This window comes from Galeopterus variegatus, unplaced genomic scaffold (genome assembly GCF_000696425.1).
Source record: "Galeopterus variegatus unplaced genomic scaffold, G_variegatus-3.0.2 Scaffold20026, whole genome shotgun sequence".
Classification (NCBI taxonomy): Eukaryota; Metazoa; Chordata; class Mammalia; order Dermoptera; family Cynocephalidae; genus Galeopterus; species Galeopterus variegatus.
In genome coordinates this window covers 1-12,254 of record NW_007746137.1, presented here as the reverse complement: position 1 = coordinate 12,254, position 12,254 = coordinate 1, and the positions used below count along the sequence as shown (strand labels likewise).

Sequence of the window (12,254 nt, the reverse complement as noted above, 5' to 3'; positions counted from 1 at the left end):
TCAAGATGCATCAGAAAATTCATACAGGTGACAGATCCTATGTGTGTATTGAATGTGGACATGCCTTCATTCAGAAGACACACTTGATTGCTCATCAACGAATTCATACTGGAGAAAAACCATATGAATGCAGTATCTGTGGGAAATCCTTCATTTCCAAGTCACAGCTCCAAGTACATCAACGAATTCACACAAGAGTGAAGCACTATACATGCAGTGAGTATGGAAAGGACTTCAACAGTAGTTCCAACCTCATTACACATAAGAAAGTTCAAATTAGAGAGAAATCTTCCATATGTTCTGAATGTGGGAAGGCCTTTATGTACAGGTCAGAGTTGATTATACATCAGAGAATTCACACTGGAGAGAAACCTTATGAATGCAGTGACTGTGGAAAAGCCTTCACTCAGAAGTCAGCACTCACAGTGCACCAGAGAATTCATAGAGGAGAAAAATCATATGTATGCATAAAATGTGGGCTGGCCTTTATCCAGAAGGCACACTTGATTGCACATCAAATAATTCATACTGGAGAGAAACCTTATAAATGTGGTCACTGTGAGAAATTCTTTACTTCCAAGTCACAACTCCATGTGCATAAGCGAATTCACACAGGAGAAAAACCCTACATGTGCAGTAAATGTGGGAAAGCATTCACCAACAGGTCAAATCTTATTACACATCAGAAAACTCACACAGGAGAGAAATCCTATATATGCTCTAAGTGTGGGAAGGCCTTTACTCAGAGATCAGATTTGATTATACATCAAAGAATTCATACCGGAGAGAAACCATATGAATGCAGTAACTGTGGGAAAGCCTTCACCCAGAAGTCACACCTCAATATACACCAGAAAATCCATACTGGAGAGAGACAATATGAATGCCATGAATGTGGGAAAGCCTTCAACCAGAAATCAATCCTCATTGTGCATCAGAAAATTCATACAGGAGAGAAACCCTATGTATGTACTGAGTGCGGAAGAGCCTTCATCCGGAAGTCAAACTTTATTACTCATCAGAGAATTCATACTGGAGAGAAACCTTACGAATGCAGTCATTGTGGGAAGTTGTTCACCTCCAAGTCTCAGCTTCTGGTGCATCAGCCAATTCACACAGGAGAGAAGCCCTATGTGTGTGCTGAGTGTGGGAAAGCCTTTAGTGCCAGGTCAAATCTGAGTAACCACCAGAAAACTCATACTGGGGAAAAGCCCTACATTTGTTCTGAATGTGGGAAGACCTTCAGACAGAAGTCAGAGTTGATTACACATCATAGAATTCATACTGGAGAGAAACCTTATGAATGCAGTCATTGTGGGAAGTTGTTCACCTCCAAGTCTCAGCTTCTGGTGCATCAGCCAGTTCACACAGGAGAGAAGCCATATGTGTGTGCTGAGTGTGGGAAAGCCTTTAGTGCCAGGTCAAATCTGAGTAACCACCAGAAAACTCATACTGGGGAAAAGCCCTACATTTGTTCTGAATGTGGGAAGACCTTCAGACAGAAGTCAGAGTTGATTACACATCATAGAATTCATACTGGAGAGAAACCTTATGAATGCAGTGACTGTGGGAAGTCTTTCACTAAGAAATCACAGCTCCAAGTGCATCAGCGAATTCACACAGGAGAGAAACCTTATGTGTGTGCTGAGTGTGGGAAGGCCTTCACCGACAGGTCAAATTTGAATAAACACCAGACAACACACACTGGAGACAAACCCTACAAGTGTGCAGTCTGTGGGAAAGGCTTTGTTCAGAAATCAGTGCTCAATGTGCATCAGAGTATTCACACTTGTGAGAAACTGTGAAAAAAACATCACTGAGGACAGTTCTGATTGTACATTATTGAATCCATGCTGCAGAAAACATGTATATTATTGTAAGTAGAAATGTCCAAATCAGAATGTCACACATTACTTTTCAAAAGAGGACCTCTGGGAAGGCACTGAATGAGTCAGGAGACCCTTCCCACATTGTGAACAGCTTCATTAATGTTTGGGGCATTTATCCTGAGCATAAAATGAGTAAAAAATATGATGGAACACTGTTACCAAATTCTTCATAGAAAAGATTATATTGTCATGTAAATGATAATCCTGTTTACTGTGGATTAGGAACACTGCCAACAAATTGAATGGTAAAACAACATCATGTATACAGTAGTGACAAATCCTGAATTCTCAGAGTTGCAGAACACATGGTCTAACAGAACTGTGGGTGTTTTTCATTCTTCTGTTGAATCTAACACAGTTGTGCGTGTCCAGTCCCCCACTGAGTATTTCTATTATGACAGACATACCACAATTTTTAAAAAATTATGACAGACATACCACAATTTTTAAAAAATGATTTACATATAGAGACAAATTTCAGGGTGTCTGTTGACTCTCCATTGTCATCTTTCACTATGACTTGTGACCTCTCTCATAGCCACTAATAGTGTCTTTGAGCCTCACAAGCCCTCAGCACACAGTCTTCTGACCCCCAGCATAGTGTCCTGCGACCTCCCACTGCCCTCAGGAGAGCTTCTGATGTAAGAATTTTTAGGTCACTCAGTGATCTTAAGTCTCCCGTCTGCTGTCACATTCTTCCAACTCATTTCCCTTCCTTAATGATCTGACTTTCATAATAAATTTTGTGCCTTTAGGGCCTTTGCATTTGCAGTGCCCTCTGCAAAGAGTACAGTTTTTCATTTTATCTTTGTGGCCTGCTCCCTCATATCTTTCCTCCAATAACACGTCCTCACAGGATTTCCCTAAGCTTTTCTGCCTGCTGAGTTTAAAATCCTAGCCCCTCACCATCCCTTCTTTATTTTTATCCTGAACACTTACCGCCATGTTGCCCTGTATATTTTGCTTATTTTATCTATTACTCCCACATAGTGATGTTTCCCCTGTTCTGTTCACCACTAAGCCTAGATCCATGCCTGCCATACAGCAGGCATTTCTAAATGCACATTGTGGAGTGTTGACCATTGCTCATCACATGACTTTCTTCTCATCTTTCTATATTGTAACATAAGAGGCTGCAACAGGGAGATGCAACCTGCCTAAAACACACCAGGCTTTTTTACCTCCTGGATTTACCTGTGCAGTGTCCGTTTCTGGCCCTAAAGCTACAAGTCATTGTAAACCTTTTGACCTGATGCCAACCCATTTAAAGAAGAGAAAACTAAGATACAGGATATTCCATGTGGATGCTTGCTTCCAGGATTTTCTGCCATGTTTCCAAAATCCCATAGTCCAAAACGTGATTGAAAATCCCAGCTCCAACGTGATTGAAGAAAGGGCCACTCTGTCTGCTCTACATGCACAGCTCTGCCCTGACCCAGCTGCCTTTGACAAGGCCCCATCCAACCTAGAATCCAACCTATAAACCTGCTTATCTTGCCCTGATAAGTGTACCTGAAGCCAATAGTATAGAGGGGCCAAGAGCAAACAAGTGGATCTTCATGGGAACTTGGGTGTCCAATCCAGGATTGGCAGCAGTAGCCTCACAGATGCTGGCAGATGTTCTGATCGAATGCTCAGCTGGTGGGAGGCCCCACTGGAACTAGAAAAATGGTTTGTCTGCGGTCAGTCCATTGGTAATGCTGGGAGTGGGAAATAGCATGTGCAGAGATGGTCTCACCTTTGTGAAGGACATCATGGCATGGTGAGCATGAGGGGCCAAGGGACAGAACATGGCCAAGAGAGCAGAGCTGGGGACTTCCCCTTTAACTCCCCAATCCCTTTTTTGGCAGTGTGAAATATTTGGGGGGAAAAAAGCAAAAATAAAAAAAAGTGACATTACCCCATCTTAGAAGTGACTGCTGATCTATCATTAGATCTTCTTCATCTCACCCTTTTCCATCTCATAGACTTGTATCATCTTTTAACTCTATTTTTCCACAAACTTTTTGAAGCACTCTTGTATATATACATATATATGACTTTATTTTTTAGAGCAGTTTTAGATTTATAGCATATGTGGGAGGAAGGTACAGAGATTTCCATATATCCTCTACCTTCACATATGCACAGCCTCACCCATTACCAACATCCCCCACCAGATTGGGACATTTGTTACTATTGATGAACCTACATGGACACTTATTATCACCCGAAGTCCATAGTTTACCTTAGGGTTCACCTTTGATGTTTGTTTTATGAGTTGGGACAAATACAGTCATCCCTCAGCACCTTAGGGTATTGGTTCCAGGAACCCCCACAGATACCAAAATCCACAGATGCTCAAGTCCCTTATATAAAATAGCACATTTTGCATATAGCCTATGAACATTTTCCCTTGTACTTCAAATTATCTCTAGATTACATATAATGCCTAGTACACTGTAAATGCTGTGTAAATAGTTGTTTTACTGTATTGCTTTTTATTTGGGTTTTTTTTTTTTTTTGCTTCTTTTCCCCCAAAATATTTTTATACACAATTGATCGAATCCAAGATGCAGAACTGTGTATATGGATGGACAACTTTTGTAATAACGTGTATCCACTATTGAAATATCATACAGAGTAGTTAACTGCCCTCAAAAATCCTCTGTGTTCTGCCTATTTCATCTTTCCTGCCCCCCCCACCCCCCGCTCCATTCCCTGTCACCTTTCTGCTGTCTCCACAGTTTTGTCTATGTCATATAGTTGGAATGCAGCCCTTTGAGACTGGCTTCTTTCACTTAGCAACATGCATTTAAGTTTCCTCCATATCTTTATATGGCTTGATAGCTCATTTCTTTTTAGTGCTGAACAATATTTTGTCGTCTGGATGTACCTGTTTAACATCTTGGTTGTTTTCAAGTTTTGGTCATTATGAGTAAAGCTGCTATAAACATCTGTGTGCAGGTTTTTGTGTGAACATATCAGAAGTATTTTTAAAACCAGACTTATTAAGCTGCAATCTACATACAGTAATATTCGCCATTTTCAGTGTACAGTGTGAGAGTTTTGACAAATGCATACAATCGTGCAATCAGTACCACAATCAAATCAGGTAGCAGTTCCCTCACTCCCCGAAATTCCCTCCTATCCCTTTTTAGTCAATTGCTTTCTCGACTTCCAGCCCTTGGTAATAACTGGACAGTTTTCTTTCTCTATAGTTTTGCCTTTTCCACAGTGTTGTATAAATGGTGTCATACTCGTTGTGTGTATAAATATCCTTTTGAATCTGACTTCTTTCATTTAATGTGATGTATTTGAGATTCATCCATATGATTGTATGAGATACAAATAGAAAATAAGGTGATAAATAATAAGGCCCCAAATCATTAATTATCAGAAAAATGCAAACTAAAACCACAATGAGATACCACTACACACATTTGGCAATGGCTAAAAAAAAAAAAAAGAAAACCATAGTACCAAGAGTTGGCAAGGATGCAGAGCGATGGAAACTTTCATGTCTGGTGGTCACAGTCATTTGGCTGTTATGCCAAGATGAGCATAAAATGCTGTGTGCACTCTTAACAAAAGTTTGGCAGCTCCTTACACAGTTAACCATACACTTATCATATAACCCAGCTTTCCCACTGCTAGGTATTTATCCTAGAGAAATGAAAAATTAGGTTCCCAGAAAACCTGTATTCAAATGTTCATAGCAACTGTATAATTGCTAAAAATTTAGAAACAACCCAAATGTACATCAGTGGGTGAATGATTAAACAAATTGTATTACATGTACAATGGAATACTACTTGGAAAGAAATGATTTATTGACACTGGCTACAGAATTGAAGAACCTCGAAAGTACTGTTATGCTTTACCATGTGATAATCTAATTTACATTTGATAAAAGATTATTAGATACCAGATTATAGATTTATATATTATAATTTTAGATATGCACATCATTACATAGCATAGAAATATTATTTATGTACTATATATTATATGTCACATTATAGTATTGTATATTCCTTTCCACAATAAAATAGTTTCCATTTTATATAGTGTATAGTATCTATTGTATGATTGTATATTGGATTATGTAATATTTATGTTTTATAAATCAAGCTTTTACATAACATTTTAATTATTTCTATGTTCACAGATTTGCATTTGAATGTTCATAGTGTAAAGTTATAACACTAATAAAAGGGATTGTATGGTCCAGAAACCGTGTAGTTGTAAGTGGTCAACATTATTGTTATTTGTCAGCAATCCCAATTCTGCTATTTTAACATTAAGGAAGCTTGCTCTGGCTTTGAGCCTTTGCACGAACTATTTCTCTGATTCTGCTTCTCCAGTGCCCATGAAGCTTGCTGCCCTCTCCCATCTTTGGAGAGTCCCTACTACCCCCATTCTATCCCTGCCCTTGTATCTGAAGTATCATAGCACTTGGGGGTCACTTCCTTATGCCTTATTTTCTACTGTCTTAGAAAATAAGGTACTTGTGCTGCAAGTACCACCATCTGACCTGATACTAAATATTTCTTTTTTGGGCTTTACTTTTTTTTTTCATTTTTATTATTTATTATTAGCATATCCATTATTACAAATTGTGATTTTTCTTTATGCCCTTCAGCTGACCTATCCCTCCCCTAACTCGCTTCCTTCCCCTGCCACATCTCTAGTATCCTTAGGTTTGTTCTCTCCTTCTGAAAGTTTAATGTATTGTTACAGTCTCTTCTTTCTTTCTTCTTTCCTTCCTTCCTTCCTTCTTAGCACCCAGTTATGAGTGACAACATGCAATATTTCTCTTTCTTTGCCTTATTTCACTTAATTTTCTCCAGATTCATCCATGTTGCTGCAAATGGCAGTATTTCATTCTTTTTTATGGCTGACTAGTATATACCATTGTGTGTGTATACCACATTTTCCCTACCTAGTTGTCCATCAATGGACACCTAGATTGGTTCCATATTTTGGCTGCTGTAAATAGAGCTGCAATGAACATGAGAGTGCAGCTATCCCTTCAATGTGATGATTTCCATTCCTTTAGATAAATACCCAGTGGCGGGATTGCTGGATCATAAGGACAAAAGCCATATGATTATCTCAATAGATGTAGAAAAAGCATTCCACAAAATTCAACATCCCTTCATGATAAAGACTCTCAGGAATTTAGGTTTAGAAGGAAATTATCTCAACACAGTAAAAGCCATTTACTACAAACCAATCACCAATATCATCCTGAATGGGGAAAAGCTTCCTTAAGAACAGGAACAAGACAACAATGTCCACTCTCACCACTCCTATTTAACAGTATTGGAAGTACTAGCCAGAGCATCAGGCAAGAGAAAGAAATAAAGGATATTCGTATTGGAAAGGTCAAAATCCAACTGTCTTTCTTTGCAGATGACATGCTCTTATGTGTAGAAAAAATAGAGATTCTAACAAAACTCTTAGAGCTGATTAACAATTTCAGTAATGTGGTAGGATACAAAATCAACACCCAAAAATCAGTAGTGTTTTTATACTCAAGTAACAAACTAGAAGAAAATAAAACCAAGAAAGGAAGCCCATCTACAATAGTCACAAAAAAATAAAATACCTAGAAATCAATGTAACTAAGGAGGTGAAAGATGTGTACAATGAGAACTAGAAAACACTACTGAAAGAAATTAAAGAGAAAAGAAAAAGATGGAAAGACATACGATTCTCTTGGATGGGAAGAATTAACATTGTGAAAATGTCCATTCTACCCAAAGCAATCTACAGATTCAATCCAATCCCCATCAAAATACCCATGACATTCTTTACAGAAATATAAGAAGCAATCCTAACATTCATGTGGAACAACATAAGACCCTAAATAGCCAAAGCAATCCTGAGCCAAAAAAATTATAAAGCTGGAGGCATAACACTACCTGACTTCAAATTATATTACAAAGGGCCGATCCCGTGGCGCACTCGGGAGAGTGAGGCGCTAGGAGCACAGCAGCGCTCCCGCCACAGGTTCAGATCCTATATAGGGATGGCTGGTGCGCTCACTGGCTGAGTGCCGTGTGGCCGATCTCAAAAAAAAGAAAAAAAATTATATTACAAAGATATTGTAACTGAAACAGCATGGTACTGGCATAAAAACAGATAATTGGATCAGTGGAACAGAATAGAAAACCAGGGTCCCAACCCATGTATTTACAGCCAAGTGATCTTTTACAAAGGCAACAAGAACATACATTGGGGAAAAGACTGCCTCTTCAATAAGTGATGCTGGGAAAATTGGATATCCATATGCAGAAGAAGGAAACTGGACTTGCGCCCCTCACCGTATACCAAAATCAACTCAAAAGGGATTAAAGACTGAAATATAAGACTCCAAACAGTAAAATTACTAATGGAAAGTATAGGAGAAACACTCCAAGAAGTAGGACTGGGCAAAGACTTTATGAGTAAGACACCAAAAGGACAAGCAACAAAAGAAAAAAATAAATGGGATTATATCAAACTAAAAAGCTTCTGCATAGCAAACAATCAACAGAACAGAAAGACAACCTACAGAATGGGAAAAAATATTTAGAAACTACACATCCGACAAGGGATTAATATCCAGAATATACAAAGAACTCAAACAACTATACAGCAAAAAAAATAAAAAATAAAAAATGGGCAAAGGAGATGAATAGACATTTTTCAAAGGAAGACATACAAAAGGCCAACGGGTACAAGAAAAATGCTCTACATCACTAGTCATCCGAGAAATGCAAATCAAAACCACATTGAGATGTCATCGCACCTCAGTTAGACTGGCCATTGTTTAGAAGACAGAACAGCAACTGTTGGCAAGGATTCGGGGAAAGGGGAACTCTTCTACACTTTGGTGGGAATGTAAATTAGCACAGCCACTACGGACAGCAGTATGGAGGTTCCTCAAACAAGTGTAGATAGACTTACCATATGATCATTTTTTGGTTTCTCATCCTGCCTCCGTAGTGGACATGAAGCCGGGAGCCTTGTCTTTTGTATGTGCTGTGTCCAAGGCAACCAACATTTCACCAGCACAAAGTAAACAGTATAAGCTTATTAAATGCATGAATAAATGATAGCAATAACATTAAGGATGGCCAAATACTTCATACAGAGTGAGCTAAACGTGTGTTTATGGGCGGAGGTGTTGGTTACAGGTCCTCTAACTCAAGATTTAATGCCCCTTCTCATGCTCCAGCACATCCCAGCCCTAACTTTTTTGCCCAACCACCCCCCCTTACTCAGCCTCCTCCTGGTCATAGTGGGCAGGCCATGTAGTGAGGAGGAGCAATAATAGGAGACCCACAGGCAGGGGGCCATTTCTGTCAGCATCTACCCTAGCATTTTAAATCAGTACCTATCACTAGAGCAGCCAGCAATGGATATATGATCCAGGGTAGAAGAGGAATGTGGCATGGAATAGGGTTCTGGGCCTCAAGTACTCAGATAATGAATGTGAGGCATGTGGCAGTCACTGACCCTGTGACCAAAGTTACACGTGGCAGTTATTGACCCCGTGACCAAAGTTGGGTTTAAGCCATGGTAGTCACAGACATTTGCTCTAATGCCAAGATGACCTGAACCCTCCACCTACAGCTTTTAATCAGGGTACTGGTGCCAGTGTGACTATTTACATTATATACTACCCTACCCCATCCCACCACACTGCCCACTTCTCATGCCGTACCACACCATACACCATACCACACTGCCCACTTCTCATGCCGAACCACACCATACACCATATCATAACACTTATTAACATCCTTAATTCTAATATATTGATTTTATTAAGAAATTTAAGTACAATTAACACAATTATAGTTTATAAGTAATATCAGGTTCTTGTAATTGTCTGGTATATATCTCTAATTTTTAAGATATCATGAATAACATATCAACTTTGATGCTAACAAATCCTGTGTCCCTTCTAATAGCTGCCATCTACATGTTGCTGTTTTTATTATATTAACACAGTAGCCTCACCTCTAGGGACAATGTTTTTCCCCTCTGTGAAATCAGCATAATTAGATTACTTCTAGTATTATTGTAATAGTGTCATTTTAATATTTATTATTATAATGGTTACTGCTATTAAAAACTGGTGTTTTCTGTCTCCATCTGCGAAATAGGGCAATATAAACACCCATTAATATAATCATTTGGATTATACTAAGATTGTGACTTAGTGCCATTATAATTAGTGCCAATCCTGAGAACCCATGGTGTGTTCTATTGCACTCTGGAAAAATGGACACATTTATAATGAAACACAATATAGACTACTGCTATGGTCTGAGTGTCTGTATCCCCCTGAAATTCATATGTTGAAACCTAATCCCTAACGGGATAATATTAAAAGGTGGGGCCTTTGGGAGTGATTAGGTTATAGGGGCATCACCCACATGAATGGGATTATAAAAGAGGCCTGAGCAAGTTTGTTTGCCCCATTTGCCCATACAGCTAGAAGGTGCCGTCTATGAAGTGAAGAGCCTTCATCAGACACTGAATCTGCCAGCATCTTGATCTTGGACTTCCCAGCCACCAGAAATGTGGGCAATAAATTTCTGTTGTTTATAAATTACCCAGTTTAAGGTATTTTGTTATAGAAGCCCAGTGGACTAAGACAGCTACATTATTTATTGATATGTAACAAGTTACCCAAAACTTAGTGGCCTAAGACAACAATAAACATATTCTCTCACACAATCTCTGAAATCTAGGAACAATTCAGCTAGCTAGGTACTTCTAGCTGAGGAATTCTCATGAGGTTGCAGTCAAGATGTTGGCCAGAGTTACAGTCCTGTGAAGGTTGCTTGGAGATAGTGGGATCTATGTGAGTCACGGCTATTGGCAGAAGGCCTTAGGCCTCAATTCCTTGCCACATGGATGCCACCATAGGGCTACTTGAGTGTATTCACAACATGATAGTTGGATTGGTTATATTCATCAATGCTATTCATTGTGAAATGGGACTGCATAGAAGTTTGAATACCAGAAGGTGAGATTGAGGCCAATATTGGAGCTGGCCACCACAATGACATTGTAATCATTTGCTTTTATGTTAATATTATTATTGCAATTGATACCACTATTGACTAATAGTGAAGTGATGGAAAAAGGTATACTACACAAGTGGAAACAAAAATTAGAAGGAATAGCTGTTTTTATAAAAGATAAAATATTTTAAACTAAAAACAACAAAGAGACAAAGAAGGCCATTATATAATAATAAAGGGAAGATCCAGCAAAAGTACATAACAATCATAAATATATAAGCACCCAACACCAGAGCACCCAGATATTTAAAGCAAACACTTTGAGTCCTAAAGAAAAAGATAGACCCCAGCACGATAACAGTGGGGGCCAGAGAACCTCTCTGTCAACATTGGATAGATCATCTAGGCAATAAATCAACAGAGACACAGGATTTAAACTACACTTTAGACCAATGGCACTTGGTAGATAACTACAGAATATTTCATGCGGCAGTCTTTCTCAGCGTTCTGTCTTTACAATTTTCTTCCTCCTGGAGGGAAATACCTAAAGCCCCAATTTAGAATTTTGGCCGAAGAATAAATCAGGCCTTTGCGGTACCAACTGGCAGGTAACCTTGGTCTTTTCCACAAACCTTATTTCTAAAACAGAGGAAAGGAGGAGCTGCTTGTTTCAGTCATGAAATGACTGGGACGTTATTTTGCGAGGTTGCCATACAGAGCAATTGACTTTGATCTTGGCAGAGTGGTTTGGATCAAGAGGCCAGGGGTTATGGAGAGAAACTATGAGTCACACCATTGTTGTAAGAACCAAGTTTGTCATGAGGTTTACCCCGCTGAGTTTGTTTCACGGTATGGCCTTATGTGTCTTAAGGGAGATAGTAAGGATAGCTTGGTGGTTCAGGGCTTCAAGTCTGGATTTGGTGGTAGCTATGTCTGATATCCAAGCTCAGACATATACCGTTGGTGGGCACTTGGGCCATTTGCTTATATTCCCTATGCCACGGTTTTGTCTCCTCTACAATGGTAATAATAAGGAAATTATTATAGTAATTATTGAAAGCGACATACTAATGAAGAAACAGTTTCTTCAAGTCTCTTCTGGATTTCACTAACGATTTCCTCAAAGGCTTTCCAGGTTCTCTCCACTCCCATGTTTGCAGTTGCAGTAATGGCTACACAGTTCTAGGTACCTTCTTCAAAACACAGCAAACTTTGAGCTTAGAAGTGGTGCCTTTTATTTGTCTTACATTATACCATAACTGAGTTCATTTAAAGACACAGGACACATGCCAAAAGCACTATAGATATATGTTAAAAGGCATTAAATAGATTTCACTTTTGGCCAAAAATTAGAACT

General features: G+C 39.0%; 1 protein-coding gene across 1 annotated transcript; it reads left to right on the top strand.

Annotated features, from left to right (window-relative positions):
- The first annotated feature begins 5 nt into the window (after positions 1–5).
- Positions 6–2,310, top strand: LOC103583142 (zinc finger protein 585A-like). The gene has a single exon (XM_008564543.1). It carries the CDS (start codon positions 6–8, stop codon positions 1,803–1,805), a length of 1,800 nt encoding a protein of 599 aa, XP_008562765.1. The 3' UTR covers positions 1,806–2,310.
- The last annotated feature ends 9,944 nt before the right edge of the window (positions 2,311–12,254 follow it).